At 35.8% G+C, this 23,623-nt stretch overlaps 2 protein-coding genes across 8 annotated transcripts in view; one reads left to right on the top strand and one right to left on the bottom strand.

Annotated features, from left to right (window-relative positions):
- Nucleotides 1-402: 402 nt before the first annotated feature.
- Nucleotides 403-1,239, bottom strand: LOC116265294 (uncharacterized). The gene is made up of 2 exons (XM_031645847.2): nucleotides 796-1,239; nucleotides 403-610 (listed from the first exon to the last, which is right to left on the bottom strand). The coding sequence occupies exons 1-2, from the start codon at nucleotides 1,237-1,239 to the stop codon at nucleotides 530-532; spliced, it is 525 nt and encodes a 174-aa protein (XP_031501707.1). The 3' UTR covers nucleotides 403-529.
- An 892-nt stretch (nucleotides 1,240-2,131) lies between these two features.
- Nucleotides 2,132-23,623, top strand: part of LOC116265653 (DNA mismatch repair protein MSH1, mitochondrial) — a 28,172-nt gene continuing 6,680 nt past the window's right edge. For 4 of the 7 annotated variants that reach the window (XR_007574950.1, XM_050080791.1, XM_031646414.2 and 1 more), the window contains exons 1-16: nucleotides 2,132-2,370; nucleotides 3,032-3,167; nucleotides 3,336-3,433; nucleotides 5,005-5,080; nucleotides 6,508-6,627; nucleotides 7,155-7,202; nucleotides 7,782-7,846; nucleotides 9,989-10,074; nucleotides 11,044-11,208; nucleotides 16,802-16,911; nucleotides 17,263-17,368; nucleotides 17,480-17,555; nucleotides 20,396-20,454; nucleotides 21,325-21,392; nucleotides 22,236-22,409; nucleotides 23,202-23,408. Coding sequence is in view for 6 of the 7 variants with exons in the window: in XM_050080791.1 (XP_049936748.1) it covers nucleotides 2,258-2,370; nucleotides 3,032-3,167; nucleotides 3,336-3,433; nucleotides 5,005-5,080; nucleotides 6,508-6,627; nucleotides 7,155-7,202; nucleotides 7,782-7,846; nucleotides 9,989-10,074; nucleotides 11,044-11,208; nucleotides 16,802-16,911; nucleotides 17,263-17,368; nucleotides 17,480-17,555; nucleotides 20,396-20,454; nucleotides 21,325-21,392; nucleotides 22,236-22,409; nucleotides 23,202-23,408 (1,707 nt within the window). In the remaining variant the exon portion in view is untranslated. Of the gene's footprint in view, nucleotides 2,371-3,031; nucleotides 3,168-3,335; nucleotides 3,434-4,981; nucleotides 5,081-6,206; nucleotides 6,304-6,507; nucleotides 6,628-7,154; nucleotides 7,203-7,781; nucleotides 7,847-9,988; nucleotides 10,075-11,043; nucleotides 11,209-16,801; nucleotides 16,912-17,262; nucleotides 17,369-17,479; nucleotides 17,556-20,395; nucleotides 20,455-21,324; nucleotides 21,393-22,235; nucleotides 22,410-23,201; nucleotides 23,409-23,623 lie in introns of those variants that run through there. The other 3 variants (XM_031646416.2, XM_031646415.2, XM_031646417.2) reach the window with 3 other exon arrangements.

Genomic DNA, 23,623 nt, shown 5'->3' with positions numbered 1-23,623 from the left:
TGAGTTTGTCACATTAAGTGAAAGGCTGTCAGAACTATTTGGAATAGAGTATTGGTGAGCATGCTTATTTTTTAGTCATACTAACCATTTATTTAGACCTACCGTTGATATAACACATTTCTCATAACACCTTGTTATTATATTGTGGTTGCTGTTAATAACCGTGACAAAGATCTTGATGGTACTTCCCCATGCTATATTGTGGGATGCATTGAAACGGAATGCTGCTTCAGGTTTCAAGTTAATCTTATAGTTCTCTTTTCATCTAAATAATTTGTTCTCTGGTGAGATCATTAAAGCCGAAAATGCAATTTGATACACATCAACATTGACAATAAAAGATGCTTCCCATACAAAAAAGGAACGAAAAGACGGTAAAATATGCAATAATCTAATGCAGTACCGATATTCGTTAATAAGATAGTGTTCCATGCAGCAAATAAGCAATGAAAAAGCAGACAATATAAAAGAGGTCACCAAAGAGCGACAGCGAGAGAGATTCAGGCCAATTTGTTAAATTTTCATCCCCCTAACATGGCTCCTTTCTATCTCCCCGTGCCTCAAGCTTGGCTTTGGAAGCATCAATGTCCATTTCGGGGGGCACTCTCACCTGCAGTGATTAAAATTTTTTACATATATTAGACTCTACATACAGATACATATATAATATATATATATATATATATATATATATATATATATATATATATATGAAAGAAATTGGTAAATATAGCCTTTATCTCCTCCTTTTGCATCCTAGCGTGGAAAGAGTTAATTGGTAGGAGCTTAATTTACCTGAAATGTGTTGCGAACTTTTGTTTTTGTTGGACATTGATGCTCAAAGATTATGCTGAGGTGTTCATTCTCAAGCAGACGAAAAAGGTTGGAGGAGAGAGCCACTTCTTTTTGAATCACTGTGCTGATAAGCAATGGGCCGTCCATCTTTCTCACTTTGATGGTTGGCACGAAATCTTCGAGTCTTGCCTCTTCTTCTTCTTCTTCACCGTTCTCTATAAAACTATTGTTGTCGTCGTCGTCGTCAACCTCCTCCTCGTTCCAGCTGCCGTTGCTTTCCTTAGTCTCTAACAAGCACGGCCCTCGTCTTTGGAGAAAACGCCCCCGAGGTAGCTCACCGGGAGCCGGAAGCACTTCCGAGGGCTTTAAACAGAAAAGAAGGCATGGATTGAGCACGACAATCTTAAAGTTCCAAACAAAGGAAAGAAAAACAAAGTAAACCATGTATTCGCTTCTTTGTTTGGAGCCATTGAAAGGTCAGAGAGCTCATCCGGTGTGCTCTCTTTCCTGGACATCTTAATTAATGTGCAAGTGTTGCCTTAATCCTTGTATTTAAGAAGTGCGGATATCTCTTCTATTCTTGATTCCTAGTTAGTGAAAAACTCTGTGCAGCCAGAAGGCGTAAGTTTTTGGTCTCCTAACCAAATAAGTCCTTCGGTGTTTTCTTCTTCTTCTCTTCTCTTGATATCGTGAGATAGAGAGAGAGTGAGAGGGTGCAAACACGCTTATTTTCTTCTTTCTTTCAATTAACCGCTAGTTAAATGGTAGGTCTCACGCGAGGCTGTCAAACACATCTTATATTATAAGTTTGTTCACTCAAGGATTGCTCACTCCACTCTACTTTTAACCTTGTAAATGTATTGGTGATTAGCACAGTAACCAATGAACGCCTAGCAATAAACCAAGTAAAATAACATCAACATTCAGTAAGCACCTGCACTGCTGTGTTAACGTCAACCAGCTCTCATCTGGATTTCGTTGAGTATGGCTAAATAATATATTGAAGCTAGTCATAAAGAACCACTTAGCATACATAAATTTACAAAGGCCTGCTTCATTGTCTAAATTATTTTACAAATGCACGTTTCATTAATGGGAAATATTAAAATATATTGATAGACAATTTAATCAACGACAATTGGAAGTGAAAAGGCTTGTGCAAATCCATTTTGTGATTTTTTCAAATGGAAACATTTTTTGACAGATTAGCTTTCAAGAAGTCAGAAGATAGGGTTGCGTATGTCAATAAGCCGTAATTCATTACTGAATATGAAATATTTATCACCAATTTAAAGGGCGACCAGGGGAGGCCTCATCAACTTGCTGTGAACTCCCGCCTTCTAGTCAGTCACTCTCAAGAACCCGTTCGGCGGGAAACCCACAAGGGACCGCAGAAGCCGAGAAGAAGAAGAAGAAGAACATCTTTCTCTGCGTTCTTCTTCTTCCCTTATTCTGCACGAGAATGCAACGGTTACTATCGTCGTCGCCGGCTCTTTTTTCATTGCCTCGTCTGAAGGCGGTCTGCTTTCTATTCTGCCTCTCGCGGCAGCATTCTTACGTTGTTCATTCTCCTCGGTGAGTACTCGCGTTAGTTTTTTTTTGCTAGATTTGATTGTTTCCTCCATCATTAGCATTCATTTTACGCCTCATATTCATTTTAGTTTTTCCGAGGGATTTCTTGATTCAGTAGGGGACGCCGCGGCGGAGTTTCGGGTTCTTGATAGTCGTCGCTTTATTTGATTAGAGGACCTCAATCGATAGGTTTGTCGTGTTGCTTGGCTGCCTATTGCCGGAGGCGCACATGATTGGGATTATTGGAGCTTGAACGCGATGGAGCTTGGAGTTTTGAGTAGCGAATGTGTGTGTGCGTGTGTTTTTTTTGGACGTGAAAACCCTAGGTTGTCTGTTTAAATCGTTCTTCTTTGATTTTTTTTTATCCATTTTTCCTTTTAGAGTTGAACCGTCGGTTTACGTGGGTTTCTTGTTTTCCTTGGATGCCGTTTTTTCGTCGAATAATCCTTACCTATTGACTTACGTCTTCTGCTCGTGTTTTTTACTGCCGATGACACAGGCGCTACCTGCGCCTTTTGGATTATCGGAAGTTCGAAACACAATATAACGGAGTTACGAGTTTTGATAATAGTAGAGTTTTCTGGTTAGAAAAGCCCACCCCGTCGGTTCACGTGTGATTTGGTTGTTGTTTGTTTTTTCCTGGTGTTGCTTGCGGGTGACACAGACGGCACCTGCGATCTGATTGTTCGGCTGGGGCACAAAAATTGACGAGGGAAGTATTCAAGACAACAAAGAGGAACAAAGATTCAGGGACGGTTCTGCGAGGGGAGGATCATCCGCACCTTATCTGGTGGCAAGAGGTGGGGACCGTGCTTTGATTGTTGTTGATTTGTTTGGTTTTCTTGGTGTTTGCTTTTGTGCCTTACGTTTATGGTATCAGGTCTTGAATAGTTTGAGTTTTGAGCATTAAACATCGGTCTCAGAAATCTACTTATCGTTGTCCTTTTGGGCTTTTGTTGTTTTAACAGAGGATGCAGATGTGCAAGAAACCATCTTCTTGTCAGTTAATCAAAAGGCTATCGTATACCAATCTTCTTGGATTGGATCCTTCTCTCAAGAATGGAAGGTCAGATGTCTCGACCATCATCACCCATGCGAACCATATGTGGTTATGCCGTTCCAAGCATCATTTTTGTTGTCTGTCGAGGTCTGGGGAGCTTGGACATTCTTTTCATTTACTAGGAAAATATGGGTTATCTTTTCAGAAGTTTAGGTCATTGCTCAGACATGATTTATGTCCTTATCTTGCTGCAAATCATATGCTAGGGAAGGTTGTAACTGCACATTGAAAGGATTTGATGTTTTCTCAGCTACCCAGTTTTTTCTGTTTGTTGTTATTAGTGTCTCTGTTACGTGTCACCATTCAAAAAGAGGAAAAAAGGACTGAAAGAAAGGGGTATAGCATTGATAATGTCACAGCACTGAAAGAAAAGGTAGAAGATGCGATAAGCTCTTCTAGGGATGACAAGTGGAGGTCAAATTTTGGGTACTAATTTGTAAAAAGGAAATAAATTTAAAAATAATCAAGAGCAAATATGCGCAGCTAATTCATCGCCTCAGGACCTGCAAGCGTCCCTACCATTCAGTGAAAATGATATCTGCAATTGAGCAATAACTTCCACTTCCATAAGGCTATTATGCGTGGGATACAAGATGCCTGTCAATGAATTGCATCCAATTTTAAGTATGAAATAGTATCTTTGCTTGATGCTTGTGATTATTATGCTCATAGATGCATGTACATGATCTTTTCAACTTTGAATGATTCCAATAAAGTGGTGAAATGATTTAATGGATTTTCTTATGCATTCAAGTTTATATTGGAAACATGATTCTCAATTTCTGCTCAAGAAAGAAAATAGAACAATATTTGGCTGGCCTTTGTCGTTTTCAAGCAGTAAAAATCAATAGTGTGAGGGGAAAAAGCTTACATGGATTTTCCACTGAATATATATATGTTAGGCATTGAGCCTATTGGGTTTCTATAAGTTTCTGGTTTTTTGATTTTCTCTTCTTCAACACTGTGGGTCGGGTCATTAGCTAGGTGCTGTAATAAACCCAACCCACTTACGGGGATATACACACAACTTAAAGAATTAAAACCCTAATGAGAATGACATTAAGTTTGGGAAGCTGGGCTTCTTTGTGTTGAGGTGAGAGAGAGAGAGAGACAGAGGGAGGAGAGTTGTGTGGAGGGAGCTACAAATATATGTATGTATATATGGGCTCAACCAGTCACATTTCAGAATCAGTTTTTCCAACCTCTTTTTCTCCCTTAGTCTCTCACATATTTTTTATATATCCCCCTTCTTATTTTTCGTTTTTCTGTTTCACAACCATCATCCAAGATTCTTAGGGCGGGAAAATGATTTGAAAGCCCAGTCCCCTTTTGTGATTGGTTTCACTCATTGCCGATATTTGTGTGTGTGGAGTACTCAACAATGCATGCGCACTTATTGAGTTTAGAACTGGGGTCATTCTCTTTCTATTTGCATCCCAAAGCACTAAAAGGTTTTGAATTTTTGTTATCTGCAATTTTTTGGAGATCTAATCCTCCATGTTTTCCATTTCCTTTTTTCTAAATATTGGCTGAAGTTTGAACATTATTAATCAGTCGGTCTGCTTGCATGCTGCCAGCTTGAAGGAAGGGACACTTAATTCGGAGCTATTGCAGTTCAAGTCAAAGTTTCCACGGGAAGTTTTACTTTGCAGGGTAGGCACTGACATTTGCTTTTGTATGTTGGCACACAATTTAGGCAAAGGTTATTTGAAAACAGATGTTTGATAAAGTCTGGTGCTTTTGTTTCATTGGATTAAAATTTTTTTGGAAGTAATTCTATAATTGAAAATTTGCTTACAATCAAGTGATGTAGTCTGCAAAAGGGTATGAAGGGGGCACTTATATTTAGAAAACACAATTTCTTTGATTCTCAAGTGTGTTAGGTATTAAAATCATAATTGTTGGAAAACAAATAATTCCAAACGGGGAGCTTTTGCAATGCTTTTTTTCTCCTTTTGTGCTCGAGATTTTAGCTTTGTTTTGATATTTAGTGATGCTCTTGTATCGGACATTAATCACTCTGTTTCTTATATTTAATAACTTGTAAAGTGTTCTTTCCACTGTAAAGCATAAAAAGACTTTTTCTTTGCACTGATAAATGGATCAGAGGCAAAGAAAGCAACATGGACAAGCCTTTTTTCACTTGTGTTATCTTGCAAAAAATTCAAATGTTTATATGCATAGATTTAATGTCTGCACATATGGCTTGATTTACAAAAATGTGGTGCCTGGGTAAATATCTACAGAAAGCTTAAACTTTCATCTGATATTCTTTACATAAAATAATTCTTAAAGTGCAGTCTGACGAACTATCTCTTATATGGATCACATGTAGATCTTTCGGTGTGTTCCTTTTTGATAAGTCCCTGAAATACTGAAGCCTCTTGAGTTTGATTGCTTGTTATAGAATGCACACCTGGTCGTTGAAGTGTGTTGACTATGGTAGCCAAGTTTGTGAGGGGGTGTTAAAGCTAATAGGTTTAATTCTGCTCATGTTAGTCAAAGTCTATTTATGTCCTTGTTGTAATATGTTTAAACTTAGTTTACAGTTTTACCCCTTGTAAGTGAGGTCAGTCTTTTATTAACTAAGGGTAATCTTGTATTTTACTGTCTCTAGTAGAGTATTAGTTAGGGTTTTGTTCCTTATTGCTATAACTTTCTCTTTTACACAAGAAGAGAATAACGCTAAGAGTGCTGCTGCTGGTGGAGATTGAAATAACATTGAATATTCTTGTTTTTTATGTTTGGGTTTGTTGGATTTAACATGTTGAATCATTAGGGGAAATTTGATGGGATTGAAGCCACATTAACCATCATTTCTGAACCTACTCAAATTGGAGTCGGCTACTTGGCGGTCACAGTAGGCAACGATCATGGTAACAATGTAGGAAACAAGAAAGAAGATTGTTCCGACAGGAAGCCAATGGGTCTTGGCTGCCACAGTCTGATTAAGGATTCTGACTTTATTCATTATTTTTCCCGACTTGTCATGTAATTGTTTATTCTATTTCCATGGCTGCTTCAGACTGTTATAAAAAGTTTCTCATGATGATAGAATACTTATCCTCTTTCCCTTTCAGGTTGGTGATTTTTATGAAGCAGTAGGCTTTGATGCATGTGTACTCGTGGAGCATGCTGGATTGAATCCTTGTGGGGGTTTACGAACTGATAGTGTCCCAAAAGCTGGCTGTCCTGTTGTGGTATTGCCTTGATCGTCTTTCTTTAAAGGATTTTTTTTTTCTTTTTCCTGCAAAAGATAAATAAACAAAAGACCCAACGTCTTTTGTATCCTAATTGAATGTTCGGCTTGTTGTAGAATGTGTCCAGTAAACATGGGGACTAGTCGTTTGACCTGATTTAGTAGAAGGTATCATGTGTTGGATACCCCTTGGTATTAATTGGAAGTTGAAACTCAAAAGAGCCTTAATGGTTAGAAGCTTCAAAGTTCAAACTAAGATTTTAATAACCAGGAACTGTTGGACCAAGTTCATTTCCAGGAAAAACATTGTGGCTGTGGGTGAAGTCTTTAAAGGTTTAAATTTGGGTTGAGCACAGCCTCATTGCTCATCCTTCATTAAACAATATGATGCTTCACATAATATTGAAATTGAATTTTGTTATCAAGTTTGTTTAATCACTAGAAAATGTATTTTGCGCTATAATAGTTTTGCTTGCGTTTGTTCCTGGATTCTGATAAATGTTTTATTTTTTATGTTTTATTTTGCAGAATTTACGGCAGACTCTGGACGACCTTACTCGTAGCGGGTTTTCTGTTGTGAGCAATACTTCATTCTTACATGCTAAAATTCACATGTAGACAAAGTCTTAAGCATATTGACAGTTTGTTGTGTTTGTTTGTCTCATTGCTTGCCATAAACAAGAACTGTTGAAACTTGGAAGAAAAGTTTTGCAACATTTCTTGGTGATCTTGAAAAAATACATTAAACAAGAGCTGACCTTGTACTGTAAAGTGTTTCTGGAGAGTATCCCCAATTGGAACTTACAAACAATATGTAATCTCTCTGTGGAAATCAAAATTAATCACTTGCTATCTGCCCTTTGCTGAATGAGGCTTTTACCTTTTCTGCCTTTTATTATTTTTTCATCTACAAATTAAGCATAGAGCTGCTTGCTTGAATGTGTGGGTTCTCTCTATGCTCTGGCTCCAAGCTGAGAGTTGTTGCTTCAATAGTTGAATCTCATGATATTTGAAGATTGAGATGATATGATTGGTCCATTCATGGTTGTACTACTGTATGCCCTGTTTCAAAAGTTTGTTTTATGATTATCGTAAATGTAGTTCCATTGCTTTCTGTTATGTACACTCTTTGAATCATGACTTCTTTGTTGACAGTGTATAGTTGAGGAAGTTCAAGGTCCAACTCAAGCTCGTTCTCGTAAAGGTCGTTTTGTATCAGGGTAACTAACCTTTGCAACTTAAGCTCTTGCTAGTCCTTGTTGAGGCTCATTTGTGTGATTTGTGCAATTACATTCTTTTGTGGTATTGATTGGCAATTCATCCATCATGCTGATGGATATAGCCAATTGTCTTCGTGGTCCTGTTGCATCATGTACATCTTCTGAATTCAGGCAGTAAATGTAGAATTAGTTGCAATCTGTTATTTTAGTTTATGCTTTTTCTTGTTTTCTTCCTTTCTTTTGCATGATTTGCCTTTAAAGTTTATCGTTTTGTCACTTTGGATAGACTTTACTATATTATTTGTTTGGAGAATTTGACTTATGAGTTATTATTATTTTTTTATTGTTTTATTCATGTAATGCTTTAGAAGATCTTGAATGTTGCATTTTTATAGAATTTGTTGTTGAATTCTTATTGATTGCTTGTTACTTTCGTTTCTTTTGTCTTAGGTTTTCATTTGTCTTTTTTCACATTAACCTTATATTTCATGTAATGTTTTAGATGATACTGATTGTTACATTTTTAAATAATTTGTTGTTGAATTTTTATTGATTTTAGCTACTTTAATTTTCTTCTCATAGGTCTTCATCTGTCTTTTTGCAGACTAATCTCATGATTTGATGGTTGAAGTTTTTTCAGTTGGCATTTTTGTACAATTTTACATTCTTTTTAAGAAGAGTGAATTCATTTAAGAAGAGTGATTTGATGGTTTAATCGATGATTTCACTTTGAAAATTGATGATTTAACGATGGAAATCGATGATTTCCTCCACGGCGGCACAATCTCTAGGTTAGAAATGAAGAAGAGGCGGATTTTTATAAAAAAAACTCGAAAAAGGGGGATTCGAGCACCCCCCCCTTTTTTTTGAAATCAGCCCGTATCGTATGATACAAACACGATACACCCCTATTTACGATGCAGGGGGTGTACCGTATCGTATTTTGCAACCGATACGATACGTATCGTACGATGCGTACAACACTGCCTACAAGTATTCCTGAAATGCTATAAGCCATCTACTGAGGGACAACATGATTATGGTAAGCTGCTAATGACGGTTACATTAACAAAAATGATTTTATCTTAAATGTGCAGGGGTCACGGATGGATTTATTGGTCATAATAAGATATGGATGAATTTGTGAATTTCCTATTAATCGGTGACAAATTTTGAGGAATACCCTTTTAGAAATGCCATTTGCCTGGTTTCCTTCGTGTTCAATCATTTTAATGTGTTCCTTATTCAAGTATTTTGCTCATCCATATTAATAACTCCATACCAAAAAGTTGCATTAAAAATAATTTGCACCAGGCGTCAAAACTAGTTTAGTTGGTTTCATCCAGATATTTTAGATATGCTCCCATGGAAGCCCGTTCGTTCTTTCAAATTTAACATCCGGATGTGATTTTCATGATCTTGTTTTGTTTACATATGCAGCTGTCTTTTTGCTTTATTTTTTACACAGCCGAAGTATGTTTCATTTCTTAATGTTTATACAGTTTGGTTTTCATTGTGCCCCTTGCAAGCTGGAGTAGGAAGTGATTAGGCATACATGTGTGACACATATTTGTCTATTCATATGTACTATACTTGCATATTGTGCATCAATGCATGCATTGCCCATGTTTTTTCATCTGTTGTACATGTCATTGTCGTGTTTTATCATATATATCTCCTTTGAGTATGGGCGCTTGTATGCTTTATATACCCCCCTTGAATATTGCATGCAAAAGTATGATATGATGTTAAATTGAAAATACATAGAAATAAATCCTATGGGTGGTTATCTTTTCTCTATAGTTTCTCATGAATTGCTTTTTGTTTGTTCTCGCCATAGTTTCTCATGAATTGCTTTTTGTTTTCTAGGTTTCCTTGATAGTTAAGTTAGGATGACTTTATTTTTCTTTTTCCTTTCTTAAACATGGGATTTGGATGTCATTTTCCAACCGACAATAGCCTGGAAATTATTGTTAGATTAAATTATGTGAAGTTCCCTGCAATTTTGGGTTGGAATTGAGGAATAAAAGTATTTACTAACTTGCACATGGTTGAGTTGGATATGTTGAGATTCTAGACTAGTTTTTCCTTGCCCTGATCAGGTCTCTCCTTTTTCTCTTTTTCCTGCTTGTATTGTTTCAGGCATGCACATCCTGGGAATCCCTATGTATTTGGCCTTGCTGGAGGTGATCTTGATGTTGATTTCCCTGATCCAATGCCTGTAATAGGTATTCTTTTGAAGTTTTTTATGTAGAAGGTTTTGTTTTTGAAATGACATGAAAAGTTATAAGAATTCACTGCCATAGTATCTCATTGGGGGCATCAGCAATCTAGTTTAATGTTAATCCATCTATGAATTGCCTGTGGCTATCTTTTAGCCGGGGTGCTACATAGCATGTAAACACGCCCTCCACTGATGCACTATGCCTGTGATAATGAAAACCAGATGTGAAACATGATATGCTGCACCATGAGGCAATTCAGTAGTGGAGGGATCTTCCTTTTGATATCTGCACTTTATACTAAAGTTTTATTAGTTTATATCCCTTTCTCTATCCTTTTCCCAATATTATTGTCTTAACTGTTGGCTTATCTTCTATCTACTTTGTTCACATGCCTCTTTCAAATTCCTTGTGAGCTGGGGAAGTCTTCCTGGCAGTCCTGCACTGTTGCTTTTACTGTGTGCAACAAGTGAGAACTAATCTTTCCGATGTGGATTTCTTGTTCAATGACAGATTTTTTATACTTAAAATGGAAATAAGATATTGGTGGTCCTGGAGCAGCTGTTTCCACCTGGAGTTATGATGAATGATAGTGGTGGCAGTGGCTATGGTTGTGATAGGGAAATAGAATCAGAAAGATACTTAGTAGTTCAGAAATTGAAAATATAGGACACCTTGTTCCCAGTTTTTTTGAGAAAAGGTAGCATCTAGTTAAATTTATGAAGCTGATTAAGAAATGGTTTCCACAACAATTTTGTTTAAATGAAATACAGTTTAAGGATATAGAAGATAAAGTCATCTAAGCGGATCCTATGGGGTTGTGTGTACTTGGGGAGTTGGGGGTGGGGTGGGGTTGTGGGGGAGGGTGTTAGGATTTATCTCATCTGCAGCCAGTTTGCAAGTTCATTTGAAAGTTTACATTTTCTAAGTTATGATTTATCACTTGTTACTTCTCATACTCTCAAATTTGGACAGGTATATCTCGCTCTGCTAAAGGATATTGTCTAATTACTGCACTGGAGACAATGAAAACATTTTCAGCTGAGGAAGGACTGACTGAAGAGGCCGTAGTTACCAAACTTCGTACTGTTCGTTACCATTACTTATTTCTGCATGATTCTCTGCGTCACAATCCTTCAGGTATGTCATTTTTATATCATGATTGGTCTGGCCCCTTTGGAACTGCTTCCTTGCAGTAGACTCATGCATGAAAGAGTTGAACATCATTTGGCTTTAAGTCATAGTCACTATGTTTTTATTTAGCAAGACAGCATAAGCAGTTTTTAAAATAAAATTGTTGTATGTTTTCAAAATGTTGCTGAAAAGTATTTCTGGCAATAATTTTTTTCCCTTCTTTACAAAATCCTTTTTAATGTAATTTCAGTGTGTGTGCATCCCAAAATTTTCATTGGTTTTGGAGTGCTCCAGAAAAATAAGGTTTTTGTTTTGAAAGAGGAAAGAAAGGGACTTGCCCGTCGGTACGAGGATCGACCGTTCCCGGCGCCTTTACCGGGGGTAATCAACCCAAGGACTATGTTTATCATTGATGCATTTCGTTTTAACTATTTCGTTTTAACTAAAACATCTTTTTGATTCTATATGCGGTGTAGAAAATATTGAAAGTTTGGAGTTTCAAACTTTTGAAAGGGTTCTTGAAGAATTGCTTGAAAATGTGAAATGTTTTGAGGAAAAAGTGAAACTAGTAAATATCATTTAAAAAACTTGTGAAAACATTTTGAAATCACTTTAGTGTTCTCTTAAGACTTTAAGTAGGTTTGAGATTTTGCTCTAATTCGGTTACCACCTAGCTAGAGCTCCATCCCTTCTTGCTTAAGTTCCTTTAGAGAGGTGCTCGTGATCATAAGTGAAATAAAGTGGGTGAGAATGCATGAATGCATTTACCCTATATGATTGAAAAAAAAAGTAAAACATTCCTACCACAACATTCATCTAATATCATTCCTACCACAACATACATCTAAGATTTCGTTGTTATAATTATTATATATAAGAAGGAAAAGTTTTTGAAAATGGATAGAGATTGTAGACCATCAAACATGATTCCAATATTGGATCATTACTTGATTTGTGGTCTTATTGAAGTTGGTAAATAGAAAGTTCATGAGATGAGAATGTTAAGAAGAATACAAGAGATAAAACACTTTTATGAAAGGAAAGAGAGAGATATAGAGAAAAACATGCATACTTGTGTACATATCATCACATATAAAGAGAAAAAGATGTATTGATTCGAAGAGAAAGAGAGATTTTAGAGAAAAAGAAAAATATCATATGCATATATGGGTATGAGAAATGTTATAAGAGAAGATTTTTGTCTTGAAAAGATGAATAAATATTTGAAAGAGAGGAGATGGAACACATATACATACGTATTCATGCACATATGAAAATTTATAAAATAGAAAGTGAAAGCATAGAGAGAGAAAGATGAGGGTCATCATGTTGGCATAAATGTATATAACATGTGTATACATCCATACCTTCACAAGATTAAAAAAAAAATCAAGGAACAACTTAAAATTACCAACTTCAAATTTAATGTGGGCCGGAGGGGAGCTTGGACTCATGCAAGAGTCTAAGCTAAGTCCCTAAGGCCATATTAGAAGGTTCTTTTTGAAAATGTTTTGGAAAATATGATTTATATAAGTATAGAATGTTATTATTTAGTTTGTTGTAAGGGATATATTTCTTCCATCGTTGGGTATGAAAGAAAACAAGCAACGTAACGAAGCACTCGTTAGGGTTCCTAATGTGATGATTAAGAAAGAATCTAGCGCAAAATGTCATGAAAATGCATATTAACATGTACATTTTTGTAAGGGTTTATCCCGGGTTGGACAAGTCCCAACCTCAAAAATTAATATGAAAATAAAGAGTTTCCAAACCACACTCTCATTCCCGCCATACATTCACATGTAAGTAAAGAACCAAGCAATCATGCGTGCATAATTTATAGATAACATTCAAGGAATGAAAGAAAGAAAGAGAATGATGGAAAAAGCAAAGTTCAATTAGGAGAGAAGACATGATGTAACTATGAATTGATATACCACTTCATCTTCTCATGTTCCCGGTGCACTTGAGTATAGCCTCTTGACTCTAAAATAGAGATTGAGAGCTATCTCTTTTGGCCATGGAGAAATGAAGAAGAGAGGAAAATAAGAGGAAACAAAAAAAAAACAATAAGAATGTATTCATGAAAAGAAAGAACATGATTAAAATGAAAGATCATCTCATCTTTCCATGCTCCCGGTGCACTTTGAGTATAGCCTCTTGTCTCTAAAAAGAGATTGAGAGCTACCTTTTTTAGTCGTGGGGAGATGAAGATGAAAAGAAAATATAGAAAGAGATACAATGTTATATTTAATAAAAGAGAAAACATGATTCAATAATGAAATGAAAGATCTTCTCATCTTTTCACACTCCCAATGCACTTGAGCATAGCCTCTTGTCTCTAAAAAGAGATTGAGGGCTATCTCCTTTGGTCATGGAAAGAGGAAGAAGAAAGAAAAAAAAAGAAAATAACAAGGACAAGACTATTGAAGAAATGAAATAACAATAACAACAAAAATATATTCATTAAGGAAAAGAATAACAACAACAAGAATATATTATTGAAGAGAAGAAAGAGCAATAAGATATTAATATAGAGAAAGAACAAGAACAACAAGAATACTTGAAAGAACATGATTTAATCATAAAATAAGATATCATCTCATCTTCTCATGCTCCCGGTGCATTTGAGCATAGCCTCTTGTCTCTAAAAAGAGGTTGAGTGCTATCTCCTTTGGCCATGGGGAGATGAAGATGAGAAGAAAAAATGAAAACAACAACAACATTATGTTTAAGAGAAAGAAATAACATAATAATAAGAACATTAATGAAAAGAAAGAAGAAAGAAATGAGAGAGATGAAGATTACATACCTCTAATAGGAAATGACTTAAGGAAGATGAACACCTTCACTTGAAGATCCCCTTTTGAATGAAGCTCCAAAAGTGCTTGCTCTAAGTTGGAGAAGGAAATGAAAAGAGGAAGAGGGAGAGAGAGAGAGAGCTCAAGCGAAACTCTAAGTCTTCAAGTGAGAATACACTAGAGTTTCTCCCAAGGACTAATCTTGCCCAAGAGGGGGGATATGGGGGGGTATTTATAGAGGATTTTGGAGCCAAAACCCAAAATTTGAATTTTTTTTGACCTAAAAAGACTAAAATCACCCTCCAAAAAGAGATTTTTTGGCCAAAAGGAAGGGCAAATGAGTCTTGTCCACCCAAAAAGACTAAAATCACCCTCTAAAAGAAGGTTTTTTGGTCAAAAGGAGGGGCAAATCGGTCTTGTTTAAAAAAAAGACTAAAATCACCCTCTAAAAGAAGGTTTTTTGGTCAAAAGGAGGGGCAAATCGGTCTTGTTTAAAAAAAGACTAAAATCACCCTCTAAAAGAAGGTTTTTTGGTCAAAAGGAGGGGCAAATCGGTCTTGTTTGAAAAAGACTAAAATCACCCTCTAAAAGAAGGTTTTTTGGTCAAAAGGAGGGGCAATCGGTCTTGTTTAAAAAAGACTAAAATCACCCTCTAAAGGAGGTTTTATGGTCAAAAGGAGGGGCAAATCGGTCTTAAATGATTGATTTGGATCTGAACTTGGGTTTTGGATCTAAAAGTAGTATTTTGGATTTAATTTGGATCTGAGAGTTCTATTTTGGATTTAATTTGGATCTGAGAGTAGTATTTTGGAAATCTTGTGCCTAAATTTGAATTTCGCACTTGGATAAAACATCATAGTCCTTTAGAAAAATTTGGGGTGATTACACAGTGCAATCCATTTGTTTATTTTACATGTCACACGGGTGTGTGATTTTAAGTGTCACATGGGTGCATGGTGGGATGAAGGTGCAACATTTTTCTAGAAAATATTGGCTAAATAGTCACAAATATCGGCTAGATTTTGAAATATTGTTCCTTTATTACCATGACAGCATAAGCAGCTTTTAAAACAAAATCTTGCTATGTTTTTCAAAATGTTGTCAAGGAATTATTCTGGTAATATTAATAATTATTATTTTTTTACAAAACCTTTTTAATGTAATGTGAGTGTATGTTCCCTTTCTTTGTTTATTTTAAATGTTACATGAGTGTATTATTTTAAGTGGGGATGCAGGTGCAGCATTTTTCTAGAAAATTTGGGTGTGGATGCTATGTCTTATATCAGATTTTAAGCCTAAAATGTTATTTCTCAATGTAAGACAATCTAAAACAAAATTAAAAAATAATAAGCACCCCTGCCCATTTGACAGATGGGTGAGGGGCCCATCTCCAAGGCCTGTCAGATTGAGGGGAGTGTCCCTGCCCCCCCAAACCCAATTAAACCCCTCCCCTCTGGCATTTCTTCTTCTTCTTCTGCTTCACACACGCCTCTCTTTAGACTACCATATTCGAGTGCTGCTGCCTCTCCCCAAATATCGATGAGAGAGATGGGGGAAGGTCCAAAGTAACACTGGGAACTGGGAAGGTTAATGTATTTTCCTTGTTGATTTTTTTTTTTTTACATAAAAGTATTGGACGCAGCAGGGTCTTTGATAGTATCCAATTTGTGTTCACTCGTGTCGGGTGACTTGTTGACCAATGCCTTTTGGTTGCCCTGGAGGTGCACCCAAACCCGTGCCATGTTGGTTTGGGTGTAGTGCCTTGTAGGTGCAGGTCCATGTTACTTTAAAATTTAAATGTTGTTTTGTAGTGCACAAACTCTTAATTCATAATTCTTTCTATTACAATTTATATACTAATTCTGGAAATTTTCGCTATAATTTTTCCAAGAAAAACTACTCTGCCTAAGAAACATGTGAAAAACCTTGATGATCAAAACCCGAGAACTATTATGTTAGGACATCCGGGTGCATGTGTGTAAATATAGGTGAATAACTAAATGATAGAGAAATTCAGACACGCGCACACACATGGACATGTGCACATATACCATATGTAGATGCGGGGTGTCAAAACTCTGTTTAAACCTGGTCTGGAGACTCTGGACTTATTAGGGAAGGTAATCAAGCTGGACCTGGAGTCTGAGCCTAAGCTCAATATGATGGAATGCAACAAGCATGAACAGGTAACTGAACTCAGATTGGCCGGGATTGCCCAAGGTGGTCTCACTCTTATAACTATATAAGTATTAATAATTTTTATGTAGTACCAGAACTCTCAATGGTAAGGTGATAACCCTAAAGTTATCACTGAATAACCAATAGGTAGATCAAGAGCAATGGGACAGAGATGTTCAAGAGCCTGTTTCTTATAAGTGGGACAACTTAGTCTGTGGGCAATAAAATTATTTAGGTAGATCAAGAGCAATGGGACAGAGATGTTCAAGAGCCTGTTTCTTATAAGTGGGACAACTTAGTCTGTGGGCAATAAAATTATTTTTGGACCCTAACTGTCTTGATTCTTCTTTCTGAAGATTGATTTTGCAATATTTTAATCTTTCTGTTGCTGATCACTTGGCAAATTCCTAAGTTGCTGTTTCATAAAGTAAAAGAACAATCGACACTGATTTTCTTGCTGTGCTCATACTTCATACCCTTCTGATTTGGTTACTCGAATTCTCCTTTTGTTTCATTGGTGTAAATTGTCCTTCTGTTGTTTGGTTATGTATTAGTTTCTATTTGGATGTCATTTACTAATGCTTTGGATACATTCAAAGGCATGTTGTTTGTTTGCGTAGGAACAACTCGTTGGGGAGAGTTTGGAGAAGGTGGATTGTTGTGGGGGGAGTGTAACGGTAAACAGTTTGAATGGTTTGGTGGCTCACCTGTCCCTGAGTTGTTGTGTAAGGTACATGATGGGATGCGATTCCATCATGCAACTGGGATTTTCTTTAATTTCGTATCAGTTTTTCTTATAGCATATTTATCTTCTGCTCGTTTATGTCGACCTTTTAGTTCTTCTAGATTGGGCTGTCTGTGTTAATGTTTTATAAACTATAGTCTTGACTTTCACTTATTTTGTGTGTTTGAACTTTGAAATTGTTTATTGCAAATAAAATTTATTTAAAAGTTAAAAATTTACATTAGTTTTCCATATTAGAGATCGAAATATTGGAGGTTGTTCTTTACATTCTTGTTGAGATTGTCTGGCATGAAGTATTCTGTTAATGCATTTGCTTGCCTTCGTGCTCTTCTCAAGGTAAGGGAGCTGTATGCTCTTGACCCCGAGGAAAGTTTTCGGAATGTTACACCTACTTTGGAGAATCGTCCTCGGCCTTTATACTTTGGCGCGGCTACTCAAGTTGGTTAGTTCTGAGTACTAACATCTGTGCATTTCTGTGTTGATTGTGCTGAACATTGAATACTCTCAACATAGAAATTGCTGACATTTTTTTCTTTACTTCGATGATTTGTAGGTGTCTTACCTACAGAAGGGATACCCAGCTTACTCAATGTTTTGTTTCCTTCTGGTTGTGTTGGGCTTGCTGTGGCGTAAGTATGCAGCAAGTGACCTTTTCCCTGCTTTGTTTTCATGATTTGTGTTATTTATTTTCAGAATTATTCGAGGCCACCATGTCTTAGTTTATTCTTTGCCTTTATTTTGTTAAAGACTATCATTCTAGAAGGTATGTCACAAGGGTACTCCATTTTACCTCCCGCCTTATGCTTTCATACTTAGTCAAGATGGTCATATCCAGTGTCACAAAAAACACAAAAAAAACGCGATAAATTAAATTGCCATTTAAAACTAAAAAAAACGTGTTTAAAAAAACGTTAAAAATAAAAAATGTGTTTTTAACGCGTTTTTTTTGCTTTTTTCATTTTTTCCATTTTTAATGCCAACAGTTTTCTTTTCATTTTCTATTTTTTATTTGTTGCAAATCTACTTATCTTTTGATGTTTATGTTATTGGTTTCTCACTTATTTTATTTTCCCCCATTTTTAATTTTTAAAATTTTTAAAAATTTACTGTATTTTTCCTTTTTTTTCAAGCTCGGCATATTATACCCGAGAAAAACCTTGCTGTTTAAAACTTTGAAATGTTATTTGTGACTATGGTCATATCTGCCATGCCTTCAGCTGTACCGTGACATACTCTAGAATGGACTTGGCTTAGTTACAGTTACTTGCTCATCTCCTAGAAAAGGAGATAAGATGTTCTGAATTCTAAAGCAGGACTTGAAATTGTCTTTTCGCTTTCTCCCTTTTCTTTCCTGCTCTTGGTAGTTTGAAGTATTCTACCAAATGGCTGAGTGACTATTTACTGTTGGTAGTTTCCGGTTAACTTGGATGTATGATTGCTTCTCTAGGTAGTTGTGGCATCCAATTCTTAATTTTGAAATGATGAGTATTTTCTCTAGGGACCATCTTAGTAATATGTTGCTAAACTTCCCTTGGTACCCAATGTAACAGATCCCACCCTACCTTGTAGCTTGCTTTGGCTTAACACAAAAAGGGCAGCTGTAAGGTGCAAGCATAGTCACAAATGTCAGCTCTTGTCATTTGCCAAACAATATAGCAAGAAACCTAACTTGTCATGTGCTTTGCAGATATTGCCAATTTCAGTTTAGTGCAAATATTGGGATATTTTCCTGGGATCTTAAAAATTAATTTAAATAATTTTTAATTTTTTTGTTTTTTAACATTTAATAATTATTTTAAACTTTATTGACGTTCTATAAAAGTTTAAAACAATTTGTAGAAAACTCATAATATATTCTTTTATTATTTTTTGTATTGTTCTTGCATCCCAAAGGAAAAAACTTTTCAAGTTTTTGATTGTCTTAGATTTTCTCAAGAAACACAAACTTCTCGATTAGTACTTGAGATTTGAGAAAAGATTTGCTGATAGAAACCTGAGAACTATGTTTATGACCATGGGCATAAGTACTATAGATGCCAGTAATTGTTAGAGATTTGGTATGGAACCACTTGCATGCCATTCCCATGGAGGCCCTATTAACAAATAACAAGATAAAACTATTCTTCAGTCTCTAGGATGATAAGGATTGCTTTACTTGGAAAATGTTGTAGTGTTTTGGATTCTTTTATGTATTTTTCTTTCTGATTTAGAAGAATGGGATCCACTGGTATTTTTTATTTGGAAACTTGTTCTATTTTTCATTTGGAAATGGTTCCATCTGGTATCTATATTCAATGTCATCGTCAATTGTAAACAATTACAGAATTTGATTGCATTCGAGGAATTGCTTTATCTTTAATGAAATAACTGTAAGTGAAAATGTTGATTCACTTTTTCCTTTTACATACAATTGTGGCTGTGCTTAAGAGAATCCTGCGTCGTCCAGATTTACCTTGTGAAACTTTCATACAAGAGAAATATGATGCAAAAGTTAAAATATGATATGTTTTGTCAGTTTTAGGTTGCTTAGATAGTATCAAGGTAGATATTTTTGCAAATTTGTTAAGCATATACTAATATGTTTTGGGTTCCACTGCCGCATGAAAGGTGAACCTTTCTAGTGCAACAAAGAGAGCTGTCTTGAGTTGCAAAATTTATCATGTGGGTTTTTCTATTGCTGTGGCATGGTGTCATTATATTGACTTCAGCTGCAAGGCTCAAACATATTGCTTTGTGATGAGGAAAAGCCAAAATGGGCTTCTATGCAAGATATGCAATTATGCATGGTTGTGAATCTTAGATGTATAATCTGTCTGTCTTTGACATGAGGTTGACAATGTCAGGACAGTCAAATAATGACTAGATTGGAAACAGCTAAACTAGTCAGAGAATCCTTTTCTCCATTTTTAGAATAAAGCTGGGCAGTTTTTCTGGTTATGTTTGCAATCATATATACATTTCAAGTTTCATGTCAAATCACTTAAATATGCATTGAATCTTTCATCTTCTTATGTGGACTCAAATGTTCCACATCCTTTATCCTTCCTATCCCTACCCACCCATCGGCATCCTCTCTAGGAGTGCACCTTTATCATTTGGAGTTGAATCTCTTTGTTCTGAACACCTTTTATATATATCTTTACACCAATACACAGCTTAATATGAAGGTTTCTTTTTCAATTGTGAAATTTTTACTATTTTATAACTTATAGCAATGAACCCATATTTTTATTCAAATACCTAATATGGACGTGCCTTCTATCCTTAAAATTTTCCTGAATTTGTCTCGTGTAAGAGCTGTTTCTCAATATGGCTGCTTCTTTGATGTAGTTAGATATACTTGTTCTTTTCTTTTGCTTATTTTAAAAACTATAGTGTTGTTAATCATGTTGTACCTGGAACCTGAAGTAGCAGAGCATCTTATAGGATTGATTCTTCAACCTGTACTTAATAACTTTATTTTTATCAGGTACATAAGAGGTCTTCTTCTTAATCCTCCCACCTATGATATTGCTTCAGCAATTCAAGGTCCGTAAAGACTTATATCATTATATGGAATGTTTTGATATAGGAATTTGTGAATAGCTATGTGTGTCATCAATGATTGTTATCTGATGAATTTTTTAGTTTATTATTTTTTTTAAACTTGATGTATGCTTTTCATACAACTCCAGTTCTGTGGAGCATCTTGAAGTTCATCTTGTAATGGCCATAGTTTCATTGTGAGACTCTTTTTTCTGTAAGGATAATGAAACTGAATAGTGTCATGGACTTCACTGTTTGTCCTTGTTTTGGTTATGTGAAAATCTCAGAAGATTTTCCCTGTTATTATTTGGGTTGGTCATATTTATTGATTAAGAACCTAGACAGTGATTCTCATAGTATACAGTACACACATTTAATTCCTTGATGACATGATTAACATGTGGCACATACAATTTCGTGCCTATTGGTTTATCAATGCTTTGAAACATCGCAATTTATATGTTATTTGGTGATTCTTCAAATTTGATGCAGCTTTCCATCTTGTGGCCCATGACTGGATATCCATTGTGGAGAGGAGTGCATTGCTTCAGTAGAACGATATTTTTTACTTTTCCTCCTGCTTAGGTTTTTTTTTTTCAGAATTATATTTACTTTGAATGAACTTACATATTAGTAGGTGCATTTGGAAGATCATTTTTACTTTGAATTCTTAATTTTGGCCAACTATGTTCATGTGGAACTGTGGGCCACGTTAACAAAAAAAAGTGCAATGTAAGTTGCTGGATCCACGTTATTATAAGCTTTATCCATCTTGATACTGTTGTACTTTTGGGTATGCTCTAACATCATTTATTTTGTTTTTCATGAGGCATATGGTATGTAATAAATGTAAAGTTTTTCAATGTTTGGCAGCAATATGCAAGCATATGTGCAGTGTCACTTGTTCAATCCCAGATTTCACTTGCACATCGGCTGCAAAGGTAGAGTTTCTGATGCTGTTACTGCAGTTGCTGCATGTCTTATCATTTGAATTTCTACTCAAGTGATCAGCCTGTGATCTGTCTACTGTTTGCTCTATATACTGTTCTAAATAAATATTGGACCCAAACAGTTCTGGCTGGGCATCTGGCCAGTCCTATGCAGCATTTCAGTCTCATGTTTTTTAATTTATTTTAGTGGTTGCTGGTTGGATCCATGCTTTCTGGTTTCACTAGATTAACCTAGTTTTTCATGCTTTTTATTGTTGTATAGTGTCTTAAACATGCATCTAGGTAAGGTAGATCATTACATTAAATAGTATCTATAGGGAATCTTCTAGTATCATAATGCTTAATGATGCTCTTGCATTTGTGCTTTGTCTTACACTATGTTACATTGGGTTGTGGATGTCATTAAATGCAACGAGCTTCATATGTTAAATAAATATGTCAATACTTTCATCAACACTTCATGTGATTCTCATTTTTAACTTTTATTTATGTTGTCAATTTAGTTATATTCATTCTTTGACATTCAACTGTATAGTCCATGACCCCATAAAGTATTGTGAAGTATCTTTTGATGCTTTTCAATGTGAACTGCACTCTGTGGTGTGGGGATATGGTGCTTACGTTATGAACCATCAGGTTATAGTACAGAAATGCTATTGTTTGTTTGCACCTTTTTTTGTTTTACATGTTTTTGTGGCTTTTGTAGAGCATATTGAAATTGAGAAAATGTTGTACAAGTTGGGCAGATTGCCACTTTGTTTCTTTTCATATTAAAATTCTATCGATGATCTTACTGCTCTATTCTTTTCTTGTTTTCTTTATTCCTATTTGCAGCTTGTAAAGCTTCTTGAAGCAAAGGAGGCAAATCATATTGAATTTTGCCGAATAAAAGATGTTGTGGATGATATTGTGCAGTTGTACGGAAACCCTGAGCTTTATCCAGTCCTAGAAAAATTAACTGAGCCTACCTGCTCAGTCACTGGTTTAACTATAGATCTTGAGATGCTGGTAAAAGCTTCAATTTACACTTCTTAATTGGGTGGCAATAGTATAATTTTGCAAAATTTTTGGTAGTTAGAAATTATGTAAGCTTTTGTTGTTTCAAGTCATGCATGTATGGAGATTTAAATGGTGTTGGGGGTGAACATAGCTTGGTGCAGTTTCATCTTTGTGTGGGGCTTCCAGCTGTCAGCCATATTAGACTTACTTTGATGGAATTCCAGGTTGGGTATAGTTACTATTATTATATCTGGGTATCAATGAGCATATCTAACCTGAACCTTTTTTTCTGACGAACTCTAAAACTTGGACCTAAATCTGATGGAAACTCAGTAGAGTTTAGTACCATATCGCTAAAAACTGCAGGACCATTAGGTCATCAGATCCCGTCAGCTATGCATTACCATTTAAGGAATCGTTTTTGAACATTCAGTCTGGGTTTGGAACTTGATCAGATTTGAGTTAGAAAAATCTGCTTGAAAACTTACCATTCTATCAGGACAATTTAGGTTATCAGATCCAGTCACTTATGCATTAGCACTTAAGGAATCTTTTTCAAACGTTCAGGTCTAGGCTTGAAACCTTATCAGATTTAAGTTTGAAAAATATAATTGAAAACATACCATTTTGTCAGATTGGATTTGGTAGAGACTTGTAATAGTGTTCCCTTTGTGTGTGCATGTGCCTCTATCTGGATTTGTTTTAATGGGTACTGGACAAATGAATACAAATATTCTTTATTGCTTTGCGTGAGAATATGCTTTGTCATGGTTTCCAAGTTCATGTTACTCTGTGTTTCAGGTACATGAATGCAGATCAATATCCCAAAGGATAGCTGATATTATCTTTCTGGACGGAGATAGAGATCAGTCTATAAGCTCCTTCCCTTGTATCCCAGATGAATTTTTCATTGACATGGAATCCTTATGGAAAGGCCGTGTTAAGAGGATCCATGCTGAAGATGCTTTTGTGGAAGTTGAGAGGGCTGCAGAAGCCTTGTCTTTGGCTGTATGTTTTGGTGTCATATTGTGCACACCTTCTTTCTTCTCTTCATGGGACTCAAGCATACATGCACATGCACATGCGAAAATGTTTCTCTATGCACTGTATGATTATACGTCTGTATGCATGCATTTCTGTGTTACATGCATATATGGTCTATAACATGTCTGTCTCTTTACGTGACTCTATCTGCAGTACTGAGGCCACACAGTAGACACCTA

The sequence above is a fragment of the Nymphaea colorata genome, chromosome 12, assembly GCF_008831285.2.
Source record: "Nymphaea colorata isolate Beijing-Zhang1983 chromosome 12, ASM883128v2, whole genome shotgun sequence".
NCBI lineage: Eukaryota > Viridiplantae > Streptophyta > Magnoliopsida > Nymphaeales > Nymphaeaceae > Nymphaea > Nymphaea colorata.
Note: the sequence above shows the minus strand (reverse complement) of the source record. Positions and strands in the feature narration are given on the sequence as shown.

Coding starts and splice junctions, on each gene's coding strand:
- LOC116265294 (XM_031645847.2), bottom strand. CDS start 1,239: ATGGTTTACTTTGTTTTTCTTTCCTTTGTTTGGAACTTTAAGATTGTC. Junction 611..795: donor AAGTTCGCAACACATTTCAG/GTAAATTAAGCT, acceptor TAATCACTGCAG/GTGAGAGTGCCCCCCGAAAT.